The 17032-nt window shown below is 36.1% G+C and overlaps 3 protein-coding genes across 6 annotated transcripts; 2 read left to right on the forward strand and 1 right to left on the reverse strand.

Moving 5' to 3' along the window:
- The first annotated feature begins 3254 nt into the window (after positions 1-3254).
- LOC149405121 (plant viral-response family protein) lies at positions 3255-6003 on the forward strand. Its single transcript, XM_089601941.1, has 3 exons — positions 3255-3537; positions 3985-4487; positions 5313-6003. Exons 2-3 carry the CDS (start codon positions 4141-4143, stop codon positions 5818-5820), a joined length of 855 nt encoding a protein of 284 aa, XP_089458067.1. The 5' UTR covers positions 3255-3537; positions 3985-4140; the 3' UTR covers positions 5821-6003.
- A 2183-nt stretch (positions 6004-8186) lies between these two features.
- LOC149405122 (MOB kinase activator-like 1A) lies at positions 8187-11038 on the reverse strand. Of its 2 annotated transcripts, XM_089606854.1 has the most exons (7): positions 10837-11038; positions 10151-10199; positions 9853-9961; positions 9666-9759; positions 9419-9552; positions 9068-9231; positions 8187-8639 (listed from the first exon to the last, which is right to left on the reverse strand). In XM_089606854.1, exons 1-7 carry the CDS (start codon positions 10857-10859, stop codon positions 8565-8567), a joined length of 648 nt encoding a protein of 215 aa, XP_089462980.1. In that variant the 5' UTR covers positions 10860-11038; the 3' UTR covers positions 8187-8564. The 2 variants fall into 2 exon arrangements, with proteins under 2 accessions (XP_089462980.1, XP_089462981.1); XM_089606855.1 differs by lacking the exons at positions 10151-10199; positions 10837-11038 and having other exon boundaries at positions 9833-9954.
- A 2786-nt stretch (positions 11039-13824) lies between these two features.
- LOC149405123 (Putative membrane lipoprotein) lies at positions 13825-16521 on the forward strand. 3 transcript variants are annotated; one of them, XR_016293866.1, is made up of 6 exons: positions 13825-13919; positions 14010-14068; positions 14696-14945; positions 15437-15652; positions 15944-16014; positions 16167-16521. XR_016293866.1 is itself a non-coding variant. In XM_089601745.1 (4 exons), exons 2-4 carry the CDS (start codon positions 14705-14707, stop codon positions 16178-16180), a joined length of 471 nt encoding a protein of 156 aa, XP_089457871.1. In that variant the 5' UTR covers positions 13926-14068; positions 14696-14704; the 3' UTR covers positions 16181-16521. The 3 variants fall into 3 exon arrangements, 1 of the variants encoding a protein (XP_089457871.1); XR_016293867.1 differs by lacking the exon at positions 13825-13919 and having other exon boundaries at positions 13926-14068; positions 15947-16014; XM_089601745.1 differs by lacking the exons at positions 13825-13919; positions 15944-16014 and having other exon boundaries at positions 13926-14068.
- Positions 16522-17032: the final 511 nt, after the last annotated feature.

Here is a 17032-nt window from a genome sequence, read left to right on the forward strand (position 1 = left end):
CGTAAATATTTATCTGTTGTTAGGATAAAACTTTAGGACCACATCATATGACCTTAAGAAAGGTACAAACACGTCATGACGGTGAGAATAACTTTGGGCCTCAGATTTATGTTGGATATTTTTACCACAATTGTTACCGTTATTACGTAATGCACATCACATGTTGTGTACACGTGTGTAAATGATGTACCATACTATATCAATATGTATAGATGCAATCAAAATAAGTTATAGACCCGTCTCTATCGATTATTCAAATACTCTTTGTTTTTTTATGCACAATTTACCTGTCCGTATACAATTTACATGTCAATATGCAATATAACTATATCGCATATCTTCTTTTTTTTTTTTAAGGAGGGCATTATTTCAAATATATTATTTCGCGTAGTGTTACGATGATGATTATATTTAATATTATCAATTATTAATCTCAAATATTTATATAATCACGTCACTTCTTTTATTTTCTTTCATTTGTATGTGTGTGTATATATATATATATATATATATATGGCCATTTTTCTAATAATCAAATTCAAATTTTCATTAATATTGAAATCGGACCCATTTAGTTTAAAACTAAAAATTGATTTACCCAATATTCAATGATTATTCGACCAATTAAAACCCTATCCAATTTTATTAAATCCTTAACAAGGGTAATGTTTTCTAAAAAAAAAGCTATATGGAAAAAAAAAGTCAAAATGTGCTAACTAGATTTCAAGCGTTGTGTGTATATTTAAAATTTAAGGGCTAAAATACCGAGCTAAGACTCTAATTAGTATATGATCTATAGATAAAAAAAAATTAGTATATAATATAATTATTTTCTTTATTTTTTGGTTTATTTTTCATCAATTTAGTTATCTTCAAAACTCTATTATAATTTATAGTGTTTTTTTTAAGCGAACCTCTTCATTAATGGATATTGGCCAAATCAGCTACAGATACATCAGAGATACAAAGAAGGGGTCTCCTGGAGCCAAAACACATTGGTAAACATATTAAAAGAAAATTGAGCAAGCGTATGGGCCACCATATTTCCCTCGCGGAGAACATAGCGGCAAGGGTCATCACTTGACTCGTGGAGAAGGGACTTGATATCTAAAATGATGGAGCTCACCGCAACATGAGGAATTTTGTCAGCGCTAGCTCGGATCACAAGCTGGCAGTCCGTCTCCACCATAGTGATCAAAAGCCCAAGTTTGAAAAAAGCACCAATTACAGCTCCTCGGTGGTCTCGTATAACTCTTCCGTTTCCTTGTTGCCTTCTCGCATGGATTGGATCTGTCACGGTCTCCTCTGCGCACTTTCTGAAATACAGCAAGCCAGGCACTCGTTGCCTTGAGAATTTTATCGGGAGTCATCGAGACCGTGTTATGAAGTTTGTTATTTCTCCATTTCCATATCAGGAAGCATATAGTACTAAAAACATCTATTTCCTCTTTATTAAAAGTCTTCCATAGATGATCTAGTATATCTTTCATCCTATCGCTTGAGTCAAACAACAATCGGTCGTGGAAAAAGGAGTGCTTCTACATATGTTTAACATTTCGACAACTGAAGAAAGTATGGGCAGTGGTTTCTTGAGCTCCGCACATCGGGCAACCGGGGGAGTACTTAATACCTTTTCTTGCGAGAGCAGTCATGGTGGGAATGCGCGAGCCTCCACGTAAAGATCCGAACTTTGGGTGGTGTGTTTAGATTCCATATGGTCCTCCAAAGATGTAGCATTGGAGCACCAGAGTTGTTGCAATGTTCCTTTGCAGCCATAACCGAGTACCTCAATTTTACCATATAGAAGCCATTGATTGTGTAGTGCCAAAAGAGCTTATCCGAAGGAGAATGGCTGAGTGGGATCTTGAGAATATCTCGATGGTGTCGATATCCCATTGACGAGTGTGGCTGTTGATGAGCTCGGAGACGGTGATATTCGGGCTTGACGACAAAGCTGCAGTGATTTTCTTAAAGGTGGGGGCCCGATCTAACCAAGGTTCTTTAAAGACACGAATGGAATTTTCATCCCCAAATTTCCATCTGGCCCCCCGAGCTATCACATATCTCCCCTAGACAATCGATCGCCACAAGTAGGACGCATGGCCTTACACTATAGCCGTCATGAAAGTGTCGTGGGGGTAGTATTTCGCACAAAGAACTTGAGCCGCTAGAGAGTACGGATTTTGAATGAGTCGACACCCTTGTTTGACCAACAAGGCTTGGTTAAAAAGACCGCGATCTTTAAAACCAAGTCAGCCAAACTTTTTGTTCTTGCACAGCTTTGACCACGCATGTCAATGCAACTTTTTCATACTCGGATCTCTGCCCCACTAGAACCTAGCCATCAGACTTTTCATTTCTTGACAAAATGACAACGGGAGCTTAAATAAATTCATCGCATATGTAGGCATCGCGAGAGCAACAGCCTTGAAAGTCGAGACCACACTTTGTTCCGAAGGTATTGGAACAACGATATTTTCTTTCGGCCTATCCAATGAGGCAGCTCCAGGTAGTTCCTGAAGGATTTGTGATCTGAGATGCTGAGGATCGCCCGGAGCGGAGATCTGATCTGCTCAGGGACGTTCGGGCTAAAGCACATCGTTGATTTTTTAAAATTAATTAATTGGCCCGAAGACAATGAATATGGATCTAGTACATTTCCAATCGATGGGATGTCACCCGGTTTAGCTCGGCAAAAGAGTAATGAATTGTCCGCAAAGAAGAGGTGGCTAACTCTCGGACTTCTTCGAATGCACGCAAGCTCCAAGAATTCCCCCTCCCGAGCAGCCTTGCTAAGTAGAGCCGATAGGCCTTCCGCACATATTAGGAATATGTATGGGGAAAGAAAACAGCTGTGTCTCAAGCCTCGTTGCGGAACAACGTTTTTAACAATCTCGCAATTTATGTTGAAAGAGTAGATCGATGTGAATAATAGAGTTGGTAAATAGTAGAACTCCGAGTTTTAGTATTCACAAACTATAAATAGAATGAGAAATAAAATTGAATTACAGATAATTTAACTCTATTTTGTTTAATTCATTTGATTATATAGTGGATTAAAGATTGTTTTATCACAAATTACTGTCTTTTTTATTTACTTGTGCGATTTCTTAAATCTAAATGGTGTAAAAATAAATCTGCAGCCCAACCTTGACAGAAGACAAACGGTGAGGAATATTAGCAAAGGGCTGCGAAAGCAAAAGCATATATATAAATATAGGTTCGGTCAAACCCATAATATCCACGCACTTTTAATTTTTACAATATCTCCCCCACAAAATAACACATGTATAATTAAATACAATGATATCGTAGAAATAATTTTATATATCTTACCTTATTAATCATTTTTTTTTTGGTCTCTTTTTTATGGCGACCAGTTCTGATCCCATCCCATCATCACCTTCATCATTTCCAATCTCTGTTCTTCTTCTTTTTTGTTTTTCTGGATCTCTAAATAACGATCAATCAACAAGGAAAAAGCTTTGAGCTTTGAACTCTCAGTTCAATCATATGTACAACCACATCATTGTATTTGTAAGTATATTTTTCTCTTTCTCTGATGATTTCTATTGCCATGATTGCCTAATAGTCTTTTGATCCAAAAAGAAAAAAAAAACGATTTTTTTTTAATTTTTTTTTTATTTGTAGTAGCGGTGGTGTAGAAGAAAGCTGGATTATTTTCAAGTCAATAAATAAAAATAATACAAACGTTTTACACCATAATTATACAGACGTTCTCAAACGTCTCTGGATCTGTATATACTCAATAAAGACAAGCATTAATCGCTGGGTTTTCTTTTTGAGTGACATCTCGTTGGACCATTTGACTTCATGGCCAACCAGAAACCAATCCCCATCATGGTTCTTATTTGTTCTCATTACCAAACAGAACGATCAAACGAACAGTTCAAGAAACAAAACACAAATCTCTTTTTATTTTTTTTTTCTATTCATTAATATTGTTTTTTACTTGATAAACAGTGCAGAGAAACAAATCTAAGAAGATAGAGAGGGAAATTTCACAGAGAGACCCAAAAAGGGATTTTATGCCTCAACACACAAGTACATAGGCTTTTGGGTTTATTTTTTATTTTTTGTATCATTGAGATTTAAAGGGTTGTTAAGAGAGAAAAAAAGATGGGTTCTTTCAAGGGTCACGTTCTGCCGGGAACGCTGTTCCTGGGCATTGGGCTGTGGCACATCTGGAGCTCCATAGCCCGCCACGTGGCGAACCCGAAGGGGTTCCGGGTCCGGGTCTGGAACCCGGTCCCGGGCCCGGTCGGATGGGTTAAGCACTTGGAGCTTTACGTGATAGCCGTCGGAGCTTTCGTTGACATGTGTATCGAGCTTCTGTACTCGACGCATCTGAAATTTTTCGTGGACGGAGTGTTGAACCCTTCTCACATGAACGACTTCGAGCACTCGGCTATGCTCTTCATGTTCTTCGTGTTCGGCCTCGTTGCGCTTCTCTCCGAAACCACCGGGTTTGTTTACTTTTGCTTATTAACCTTGCTATGAGCTTGTGCAAAAAAAAAAAACTGAGGGAAATCGCTTCATTTTCACGAGGCAAAAAAAAAAATTGTACTTGGTGAAGTCTCTTTAAAATGGTGGTTCAAGATCGAACTGTTTTAAACGGTTTGGAAGTGTTGAGATCAGCCCGGATCGAATGCGATAATAAACCGAATTGAACCGAATTGCTTTAGACTAGTAAGGTTTTTAACAATTTTTCAAAATTAACTAGAAAATATAGCTAAAATAATTAATATTTTCGGCTGAAACGTAATGTGCTCTCAAGTTTAAGTACCCCTAATTTTTTATATTTTAAAAAAATATATATAATCCGAAGCTCAGTATTTGAATTTTGAAACCAGATCAGACCGTTTAAGGCCAGTTTAAATTATCCGACTCGCAATCTAAAAAAACTAGCAGTCTAGATTGACGATTTTTTTTTTTTTTTTGGTATTCGATTACTGATTCCGTTGCCCGGGGCTTTGACTTTTTCACCTTTGTTTTACTATCGGCTCTCGCAGATTCCATTCCGTTTGGGACCAGTGATATAACTTAACTGGAATAAGAATAAACTGTTTCAAACCGGACCGGCGGTCTAAAAAACAAGTGGTCTGGTCTGGTCTGGTTTACGATTTTTTTTTTTTTTGCACACCCTTAATTTTTGTGTTCAAGCCGTGATTCATGAATCCGCTTCTCAAAAACTACTTTTTCTTTGAAGAAAATCAATCCTTACTTGTCCGTTCGATCCCCTAAAATTATTCCCGGGGCTTTGACTTTTCTCGGCTCTCTCTCTCTCGCAGATTCCTTCCATTGCCCGAAGGATCGCTGTGCTTGGTCGCAGCCACAGCTTTTTCCGCGGAGTGCCTCTTGTTCTACTTCCACTCGACGACGCACAAAGGGTTGGAGGGCTATTATCACCTGCTTCTCGTCGTACTGGTGGGGCTGTGCATCCTGTCCAGCGTGGCGGGGTCGTTGTTCCCGACGAGCTTCCCGGTGGACCTCAGCAGCGGCGTAGCGATCACCCTCCAGGGCATGTGGTTTTACCAGACCGCCCTCACTCTCTACGGCCCCATGATGCCCGAGGGGTGTCGGCTCAGGGACGGGATGGTCATGTGTCGCTCCGCGGACAGCGAGCTCCGCGGAGAGCTCCTCGCCAACTTCCAGCTCTTTTCCATGGTCTTCGCGGTGTTTTTCTCGGTTGTCGTTGCATATGCTTTCGTTGGCTCTCGATACGCCCTCTCTTCTTCTGATGATGATAACTTGCATAAAGGGCAACAAAATGGAATTGGTTATCAGGATATGGATTAGGGGTTTTTTTTTTTTTTTTTTTTTTTTTTTTTAATTATGAAAGGCATTGATATCATACTTTTTTTTTTTTGGTCCCATATTTAGAAGACATTTTTTTTAGGGTGAAATAGTCTGAGCTATAATTTTAAGTGTATTTTGGTTCTTAAATTAATTTAATAAGCAAATTTATCATTTTATTATTGATTTTTGTATCAGTTTTAGTCTTTCTGTATCAGAGGCCGGTACCATTTGAAAAACAAAAAATTGGTTGCAGAAATTTCACAAAGATCACAAAACTTCGTAAATGCAGTTTCTTCCCCTCCGAAATACAGTTTATGTCACTTCAAATTATTTCATCTTCAACTCAATAATCTATTTTTTACGCCAAAACATCATAATTTATATTTTCTCTAATATTTTAGTAATTTTAACTTCCTAATTATTATATTATAGTCCATATATATTTAACTTGTATCTTTTGTATCCAATCATGCTATATACAATTTTATACATATTATATAAATTTAAAATAATTATGTGACCCTCCAATAAATACAAAGTAATATATAAAAAAAAAAAAAAAACACACCTTACCTATAACATTTAAATACTAGATGTTGTTTATGTCTATCATTTTATAATTTGCACTTGACTTTGTAATAACATAATGTATTTTTTAAAGTTTTAATATGCTATGTACTTTAATGAATTTTTTTCAATGTTCATACTAAATTAGAGTAATATAAAATAATTGTATGATAAATTAATATAACTACATGTAAAATATAAAAAGACATTAAATTTTGGGGTTGTTTTGTAATTAATTAAACTATTTAAATATTATTAAAATTTTACTCCAAAATAGAGTGGAATGAATAGAGAAACTCTAGTGGTTCGTAGCATAATTTAGTTGGTAATTCCACACCACTTCCAAAGTAGAGGTCATTGGTTCAATCCTCACTCGAAGCAAAACTACTTAAATTTAAATAAATAAATGAAGTTTTCATATTCATCCACTCCATTCCATAATAGAGTGAGAAAAGAGGTTGGGTTGGAGCAAATCCAATCTCATTTTGTCACTTTTCACTCCATAATGGAGTGTGTTGGAGATGCTCTGTGATAGCTCAACTATTTTTATTTTTTATGTTTAGATTTTTTTTCCCGATTTTTAATAAAACTAGTAACAATTAAGAAAAAATTATAAAATAGTATATTCATATGTAAAACTGGCCATAAGGTATTCTCTGAAAAAGATTTTAAAATGATGTAGCTCAACTAATTTTCACAAATGATTGCATTCTGTAAGAAACTGCTGGCATTCCAATTCCTGGGTTAGATTATATTTTATTAGTCCACAAACTATAGGCTCTTTTAAAATAAGTTTTAACTTAGATTCCATTGAAGAGTTTAACATCATTATAAAGGGTTGATACTTTTGCCAAATGTAATTATTGCATTTGCACGTATGGCAATACAATACACAAAGTAAGTAGTTTGTTGTGCTAAATTGCTGATATGGTAAGGAATGATGAGGAGATCTTGTAGAGACTTTTCTGTAGCTCTATTTTATATATATATATATATATATATATATATATATATATATATATTCTGTAGAAAATCTGTAGAAAAGGTATATATATATATATATATATATATATATATATATATATATATATTCTGTAGAAAATCTGTAGAAAAGGTAATAAACAACGTAAATGTCATTTTCCTATATCCCTGTGAAACCTGCTGTTATAAATAATTCTGCAAGTGGTCTGCGTGTCCTGTTTCAAATGGGTGGCTTATAAATCTTTGTACCGTAGAGTGGTGCTTTTTTCATGGATGTCGAGTGTCACTAAAAATGAGTACCGAATAATAAAATAAAAAAGTCCAAGCTAACACATGAGCTTTTCCCCCAAAATATTTTCATTTTGTAAATGCTCTAACCTTGTAGGTCTTCTGCTAAACTCATCTAGCAGTTAATTAGTTAATTGAATTTGAGATAGAACAAGATGATACTTAGTGTTAAAGCCAAGCTTAACAAGTCCGGACATATATCTCCAATACAATTCTTCTTCAGAATTCGGCTCAAGATTATGAGTCAATGGTTAAAGAACCACCATATTCCTCTAAAAATAAAAAAATAAGGGAACTAATTTTTTTTTTTTTTTTTTACTAACCCTTTTGATTGTGAATCGGTCACTCTGAGATAGAACCAGTGATATAAGAATGTAGTTTTTTAAGACATACATATGAGAATAAAGAAAATTAAATCCAGAGTAAAATGTCACATTAGAATCAAGAACTAGATCATAAAAATAAGAAATAAAAATAAAGAATCTTTGCAAGTGCTTTCAGACAGACAGAGAGAGATGGAACAAAAGCAGTTATAACAACTGAGCTTTGCTCAAATGCTTTTAAAACCAAATTTGATTCACGCAAGAAAAACAATATTATGAGGCCCTGCAAGACCATATCAAACAATCTTGAAGTTACATAGATACCCTTTTCAGTAACCTATATTACCCAGAGCACCCAATGCTGAGAGAGAGAGAGAGAGAGAGAGAGAGAGAGAGAGAGAGAGCAAACAGAAGAGCACATCATATGCACATCAGTCAAACAACTTGGTACAACATTAAAAGCTACACAAACACGGAAAGACAAACGTCGATGCTTTCATCGGCGTTTATTTTAATATAGCATTTATTTACGTGTCCCTCAAAATCAAATCTCCGTTCAAAGGAACACGCAAGACCCGCGATTGTTTAGTAAGGAACAATGATGGACTCGATAAGCTCCTGAAGCGGAGCCAGCTCTTTCTTGTCTATCAGCCCGAATTCCTGTACAAAATATTTATTAGCGAAGTAATAAATCATTTTTGCTGATGATTAAACACAAAAGTTTCAGTCTTTGGATGTAACTTCAACTCGGGCAAATTTTTCATGGACAATTTTAGGGCCTATCAAATTTAGCTATACTGCAAAGTTTCTCATAAATGCGATCAGTGACGGAGCCAGGATTTCAATCAAGGGGCAAATTTGAGAAATATTTTTTAGGAGGGGCATTATTGAAAAAAAACTTACAAATTTGGGTCAAAAACATAATTATTAGTAAAATTTAGGGGTAAAATTATAAAAAAGTATAAAAATTTGGGGTTAAAAAAATAATTTTCAAAAATTGAGAGGGGGCATTGGCCCACCCTGGCCCCCACCTAGATCCGTCACTGAATGCGATCACGAGAACTCGGGTAATAAATGAGAGTACTTACACAGGTAAAAAGTATGAAATGCTTGAAGCAAGTGTTTAGATGTGCCTCTTCCTTCAGAGACACAATCTTTTGAAAGTGAGAGTGATATATGTGAGCGTACACACGGAAGAGCCTTTTAAATATAGTCTTCACAACTTCCCTGAAGTTTTGGGGAAATGGTGCACCTACAAAAGTTTATCAAAAAAATCTCATGAAATCAGTTGAAAAAAAAAGAGTAATGCAATAGTTTATAGGTTTTATATAATTAATTAATTACTGTCTTTCAGATCGAACTTTCCGATTCCAATTGGGTACGTCAACAATTTCTCAAAGTATTATTCTACAACCAAGAATACACTAGTATTTCTTTACCGAGTCTTTGAGGAAATATGGATTCATCGTCAAGTTGAGATTCGATCCAGTCCATTAAATATTCAACATATTTTGGCGCCGAAACCTCAATGGGCTTCTTTATTTGTACACCGTCCGCCCATCTATACTCATACCTATTAAAATAAAATTAACAAAAAAAAAAAAAAAAAACAAACAAACAAATTTAGAATATTTAATATCTATGACGTAATGAAAGTGCGACTTAAACTAAAACGGCCTTAATTACTTGGGGCCGGCGGTCATTGTAGGACAATTCTCAGCAGTACAGAACTCCGTGAGAGTGCCGTAGAGCAAATTCACTTGATTGAAAAAATCTACAGCTGAAAATCAGAAAAAGATAAATATAACTCAAGTCAAATAAATACACCATTATACACACACACACACACACACATATATAGGCAGAGATGTACTGTTAACAGCGAGCCACTCATTTAAGTCCTCGCCAGTGGGGAGTTTTACTGCTTCCCGAAGATTTCCGCTGCCCAATGTGGCATCGATGTGCTTTCTGAGCTGAGCTCCCTGAAGAACAATATATATATATATAGTATTACTATCAGCAAAAGGAACAAGGCTATATATAATTTATATCAGCAAACCAGACTCAACGCTTCAATTTATTCGATATTGAAAAGAAAAAAAAACATCACTGTTAAATCGTGTTTCTAATTCAACGATGAAGTGGGAAGAATTGATTTGAAACTTTTTTACCTTACTCCCAGAAGGAGCGCTCTTTTTAGGGCGAAACGTCCTTTGGTTTCTGCAAAACAAGAAATTCCAAAAATATTGATCTACAACTTCCCTTCTTCAGAGAGAAAATTGAAAAAATGGAACTTCTAAGAATTGCAAAAAAAAAAAAAAAAGGCTTTGTTTGACCTCGTTTCAATCTAATTAAATGGAATGAAAGAAAGTTCCCGATTTTGCGATTCCTGATTGTATAAATGACCATTTTTTTCGCGAGACTTCAGTTAGATTCAATCCCATTTGCAGAAATTTCCCTCAAGATTCAAGGATCAGTGTCGAATATACAATTTCTACGCAATCAGGTTTCAAATGAAGCTTGTTATTCAACAAAGTATTGATATCCAAACCCAAAACGACGGACAAAAGCAACGGAGTCGTATATAAGATCAATAAAGCCAAAAAAAAAAAAAAGCAAAAGGATCTCGAAATTCAGTGAGCTCGTTGATTTAAACGAATCCTAACCAAAAAAAAAAAAAAAAAAAAAAACGTGATTTGATCATTATTCGTTGTCGAAAAACATATAGATCACTGAAATTAGACACGAAAACGAACGCGGGTCAAGAATTTCAGTTACAGATATATGATGCTTAGAAATGTGAAACGTAAATACATAAATAAATAAATATATAAATAAAAAGGTTGATTTGGCGTACCTGCCCAAGCCGAAGAGACTCATGGCTGTAGTAAGAAGAGAGGGTTTGGACCGATTTGCCTTAGAGTTTGTGACGATTGTGTTTGCCGGTATTTCTCTTTGGGGCTGAAATCATAGAACTTTTTCTTTCCCCTTAGATTCGTTGACCCATACTACTATTTTGACCCATTAACTTTCTTAATATTATACTGTAATGCCACACAACTGAAAGAAATTAACATCTGGAACCCCAATGGCAATGGCTATTTTTTTTTTTTTAAAGAAATTTATTAAAAAAAAAAAATTAAGTGAAAGACTAATAGAGACATTAATCCCGTCTCCAAATTACATTAATAGTGACGTTTGAAAATGCACATGGAGTGTTGACATGTCAATTTCAATGAATTGAAACCAAATGGACTCGCCACCAATCAAGCATAGAAACGGCTAATTTTTTTTTAAGTAACAATAGGATTTTCATTAAGAAGGCAAATCTGCCTGTAAATCATCATAAAGCCATGGGGGCATTAGAAACCCATATTATAGAGCAATCAAACTTTAAGGAATATTTGACCAACTTATGAGCATGGATATTACAGCTACGAGAGAGAAATCAAAGAAAAATAAACATTATCAAATTTTTTTCTTGTAGCTCTTTATTTCTTTTACCAACAGCTCAAGTTTTGTAGCTAAATTCTGTGATTGCTCAATGATGAAGATCACTCGTTGACAGTTTGATCTATTGCTGTAAAAGGGATATAGCCGCCGCAAGAAGAGAGTCGTAGCAATCCTACAACACACATCCAGCCCCCGTTCTCATCTTCTCATCATCCACCGCTGCGTCAACTATTACTGCCACCACGTTTGAACTCGACGGAGTCCAGACAGCTGGTCGAACATGTTCCTGCTTGTCCTGAGCATTCAGGACTTCATTATCTCTTGCTTATTCCAAAAGTTCACCGTCCATTCCACTATTTTGTGTACTGGTCTGCTTCTACGCCACATTATCTAGTCATTTGGTACATTTCACGCCTGCCATGTGAGGGTTAGGTACCACTCCATATCTTCCTTTTTTAAACTCTGTGATCGCCTCGCAAAGCCTCCAAGAATATCGGAAACCTCTTCCTTTCTCAAAGCATTACTCACACATGCGCGTTTCCCAAAGGGTATGAAAGCACGTCTCAATAACCTGATCACATCTAGAGCAACGATCGTCATGGATTATTTTTATTGGCAAGGATTTTCACTCGTTTATTGTCTCCAATCCTACACCGCCAGGGACGGAGCTAGAAAAACTCAATAGGGGGGGCTTATTTGAAAAAAAAAATAGAGGGGGCTAATTAAAAAAAATTCATGGTAAAAATGCAAATTTTTTTAAAAAATGGGTCAAAAGTGTAATTTTTTATGGTAAAAAATGTAAAATATTTTAAGAATGGGCAAAAAATGTAATAAAAAATTTGAGGGGGGCTGGAGCCCACCCTGGGCCTTAGCTGGCTCCGTCAGTGTACACCGCGCCCCTCTCTTAATAAACTCGTTGCCCCATAAAATCCCCTTTCAAGATTTGGGAGCTTTTAGCTACACCCTTCTATCTAAAAATAGGAATGAAGGAGGTAACAAGCTATTAAAACCTGGTTTACGTGGCTATCCGGTTGTCGAGTAATGTTCCATGCTTTTTTGGCGAGGAAAGCTTGATAAAATCCTCAAGATTTTGGAAGCCTAGCCCACCCTTTGACTTGTCCTTGCATAGCCTCTCCCAAGTACACCAATGCATCTTCTTCTTATCCTTCGTACTTTTCCACTAAAACGCGTTCATCATCTTGTGTATCTTCTCAATCAGGGCCTTGGTAGACGGAAGCAACTCATGGTGTGGCTGTGAATTAATTGAACGATGGCTTTGAGAATAAATTTTTACCCCGCTTGAAAAAATAGTCCACTTTTCCAACTCTGAATTTTATTCCAGGCCCGATTGAGGACAAACGTGAACAGAGCATTTTTATTTCTGCCAGAGAAGGTGGGCAATCCAAGATAGTGGTTGAGGTTGTCAATTTTCTGAACTCCGAGCAGCTCTGCCACATGTTGTTGTAATTCTTTTGAAACATTTAAGCCAAAGGTAATGTTCGATTTCTCAAAGTTCACCAATTGACCTGAAGCTTCCTCGTAGACAACGGGATAATTCTTAATAGTAGCAGCATTCCTCTCGTCGGCTCTGAAAAACAACTTACTATGATCGGTGAAAAGTAGGTTTGAGACTTGTAACCTTGTGTCACCGAATCTGATCTCCTCCAGCTCCCCTTCCTCCTCAGCTTTGCTTAGAAGGCCAAAGAGACCCTCTAAACATAAGAGAAAGAGGAAGGGTGACAATGGATCCCCTTGTCAGAGACCCTGTTGTGGTTTCACGGACTCGACGATTTGAACGTTCAGATTAAAAGAGAAGTCAACCGAGGGGATACACTTCATAATCTTTAATATTCATTATTCTGCCAACCAAATTTACTCATCACAGCTTCCAAGAAGTGCCATTTGACTCGATCGTATGCATTTGCCATCCGACTCGACGTGATATCCATTCCCATTCTTGTTCCTCTTCATGGCGTTTATACCTTTGAAGTCCACCACGATATTATCGCTGATTTGGCGCCCCTGGACGAAGGCGTTCTGATTCGAAGAGATAATCAAAGGCATCGCCCTCTTGAGTCGTTCCAAGGCAGTGCAAGATGACTTTATATAGAACGTTGCATAGGCTTATTGGCCGAAATTCTTTTATCACCTTAGGATTTTTTTTCTTGAAAAATGTAAGTCCGTAGTATTTTTTTTTTTTTTTTTTTGAGGTATATCACTAACTATATCCCACGGTGAAATTTTTGTTATTAAAAAAACGCTGACTGTCCTGAAAAAAGTAATCCATAGTCTTTTTTTTTTTTTTTTTTTTTTTTTTTTTTTTTGAGGTATATCATACTATGTAACTACATCCTATATTGAATGTGGGATAAGAATGTTTTTCCAATAAACAAAACTTCCTATGTAATGGGTAATGAATAGACTTCCCATCCCTTTCCTTTGTAGTTTGTAAGCCACATATGTTTCTTCAGTCACGCGCTCCAATATGTAATGAAATATACACACTTCGCTCCTATATATGATACTTATCTCATAGTTGTCACTTATGCCCATTACCTGAATTTTTTTTTTCCTCAGCTCTCTGCATTTCCATAACAAAACTACAGTCTGATACGAACTGAGGCAAAGATTTCACGGTACTCACACAACGCCTTTTTATTGTTTGCTCTAATGTCATTCTTGGTAGCGTTTTTTCCAATTCGGTTTCTCTCGCTTGAAAACCCGTTTCGCTGTACTCTTGTCCGATTGTATATCCACTGTTCGATTAAGCTTCCTTTGTCGGTGTTGCCCATTTTCAGTTTTTGCTATGAAAACTTTCTTCCCAAGGGTTTGATTCATTTGACGGGCTGTGGTAAAAATAAAATTTATTGAATCTTTAGGATAAGGTTTCAGCAACTCTATTACGAACTGAATTCCCTTGATGCTATGAAACAATTTTGTTGTATATCACCAGTGGAGGAACCAGAATGGGTGTATCTGATAAAGAAATATACCAAAAAAAAAAAAAAAAAAAAATCAGGGGCTGTGTAAGAATGATTTTTATGAAGAAAAAAAAAAACTCATATAATTTGGGCTAGAAGTATAAATAAAAATAATAGAAACTGAGCATTTACAGCATTCATGGATCACATTAACCGTTTTAGTTAGTCGGTTTGGAATCAGATTCGTTTAAAAAAAACCTTTGCTTTTTTGCGCTGAATGATCCGTAATTTCGATTGCATTACTAATTTTGGGCCGGGATTTGATGAGATTGGTGTGGGCAGGAAGAGAGGATGATCATAAAAGGGATATTTCATAGGTACGAAAGGTGGAACCCGGTGCATCCGACTTCGGGGGCATTTTGGGGAATGGGAATAGGGCTCGGCTGCGGAGTCGGGTGGGGCCCGGGTTTCGGCCCCGAAGTGGTCGGCTTCGTCGGAGCCGGATGTGGTGTCGGCTTCAGCGTCGGATTCACCGTTGCTGGCTTCGGTATCGGTCTCCCGGCAAATTACCTCTTTGCTGCCCCGTTTAACGGTACCAAGAAAGAAAAAAAAAACACTCATGTGAATGTGATTATTAACCGTTTTGTTGTTTATAAATTATAACGCTGGTTGCCGAAGATGAGCTGATGATTTCGTTTTACAAAGATGCCGTTTCGACGAGAAAAATGCCGGTGGAAATTTTATTTTATAATGCCAATTTGAAAACTCTGTTGGAATTCTCTTTGTCGGGTTTTCGAGTGAAATAATTTTTATTATAAAAAAACGCTGAATGTTGTCGTTGGAATTTTGAATTTGCAGCAATTTCGTTCACTGGATTTTCAATGTTATATCACAGAAAGTTTGCGGTTTTTGAAACGTTGCATAGAACGCGTCTCCACCTTTCAATTTTTTATGTTTATTTTATGAATAAAAACAGAAATCGGAAACAAATTGGTGTACTCTTTCATTAAATTTGCGGTTTTTGTTTGTTTTGTGTATGGTTAGAAACATTTGGTGAAAGTTGTAACTTTTTTTTTTTTCCAGCTCTTATGGCAGCCCGGTCGGTTGGTTTCCATTTGTCGAAGAGCATTGAAGGAGAGGCTAGTGCGAGATTAGACAGCTTCAAGCAAAAGTCGGTCCTCGGAGAAGGGCTTCATATTCCGTTTGACTCGATGAGCGCTCTTCTCGGGCATAGTAGTAACTCTCTCTGCACGAGTTTAGGAGATTTTCGAAAACGAGTCTTCAGAGGCGATAATAATGGTACGCCAAGATTATTTTTGGAACATAGATTGTTGATTTGTGACTGTTAAGGACTAGGCTCATTGATCAAGTAATGGTAGATTGGGGTTCAAGTAGATTGTCCTGTGAATGGACCGAAAATTATGGAAGATATTACCTACCGTACATTATTTTCAAATTTAATCCCCCACATATCTCATTAACAGTTCTCCTTGTTCTTTTTAGTTTTATTTTACTTTGTTTCTTACTGATTACGTTTTTATTTTGTTTGTTTTTCATGTTTATAATTTCATTCGGGATCTGAAAATTAAGAAGAAGAAAAAAAATGAGGCGTTTATGGAAGGTTTGAAAATAATAGATATTAATCTCTCTCTTCAAATGAGGTATTTGTGTAACTCTCCCAAAATTATGAGTTGAGTAGTGGATTTTCTCTGAGATGTTTGTAGTTTTTGTTTCTAACATTTGGAAATCTTAACTGCTTAGAACATACTTGTGAATTGACTCCAATGATAAAAATTATGTTCCGAATTTGCAGGTCCTACAGATTAGCATTGTTCGAAGTCTTTATAAGGAGAAATATGAGTTAGCCTTTTCTAACACATATTCTAGCTCTTCAAATGTAAAAAAGTTGTCGCTTTCTATAGCTCTCGGATCATGGCTGATCATGAACGTTATATTTTTGTGTACCCGGGCAGAAAAATCAACTGCGACGATCACATGTTTTTGCGATTGAGGTTTCTTGTAGCATTTAGGGTTTGTTTTCGCTTGATTGTCTTGCTCAAGATATATAATACTCTCTTCTATTTTTGAAATAGAGGACTCTCTTCTGTGTTACCACATTATTTTTATTCATTGGAGCTTCTGAGTTTGAAAGCGATGCGAAATTGGAAGTCCGATGTAATTCAAATGTTGCTGGAGTTTGGTTCCTCGACGAAGGTAAATTGTATTAAAACAGAAAACACATTTTATCATGGTATTTAATTTATAATTCTATCCTCTATTTTGGGAGATAACACACCAAGCATAGTTATTGGCTTAACAGAATTGCTGGCTCTTAAAAGGAAAATCCTGTGTTTCGCTTGTGATTAAAAGTTGGAATTGGGCACGAGTAGTATTTTGAGGGCAGAATATTTTAATAAAGGGAATAGTACTAAAATAATTTTTTTCAAGTGTAATATTTCTAAAATAGTGGTTAAATTGTCCCAATTGCTAGACAATTATTTTTCTTATCGTTGAAATTGTCCCAATTGTAAACAGTAAATATAGTTAAATAGAGCGCAGGACAACAAAACGTATTTTTTTTTAATAAAATATAGACTATGAACATCAAGACAAATGACTATTTACAACTTAAAATTTTTTAAAAAAAATGTTACTTTCACAGTAAAAAAAAAATTAAGT

This window comes from Urtica dioica, chromosome 2, assembly GCF_054948205.1.
Source record: "Urtica dioica subsp. dioica isolate 48M chromosome 2, U.dioica_male_clone48M_v1_H2, whole genome shotgun sequence".
Lineage (NCBI taxonomy): Eukaryota > Viridiplantae > Streptophyta > Magnoliopsida > Rosales > Urticaceae > Urtica > Urtica dioica.

Coding starts and splice junctions, on each gene's coding strand:
- LOC149405123 (XM_089601745.1), top strand. CDS start 14,705: ATGATCATAAAAGGGATATTTCATAGGTACGAAAGGTGGAACCCGGTG. Junction 14,946..15,436: donor CTTTGCTGCCCCGTTTAACG/GTACCAAGAAAG, acceptor TTTTTTTTCCAG/CTCTTATGGCAGCCCGGTCG.
- LOC149405122 (XM_089606854.1), bottom strand. CDS start 10,859: ATGAGTCTCTTCGGCTTGGGCAG. Junction 10,200..10,836: donor AGTCTCTTCGGCTTGGGCAG/GTACGCCAAATC, acceptor CTTGTTTTGCAG/AAACCAAAGGACGTTTCGCC. Junction 9,760..9,852: donor TGAGTGGCTCGCTGTTAACA/GTACATCTCTGC, acceptor TCTGATTTTCAG/CTGTAGATTTTTTCAATCAA.
- LOC149405121 (XM_089601941.1), top strand. CDS start 4,141: ATGGGTTCTTTCAAGGGTCACGTTCTGCCGGGAACGCTGTTCCTGGGC. Junction 4,488..5,312: donor CTTCTCTCCGAAACCACCGG/GTTTGTTTACTT, acceptor TCTCTCTCGCAG/ATTCCTTCCATTGCCCGAAG.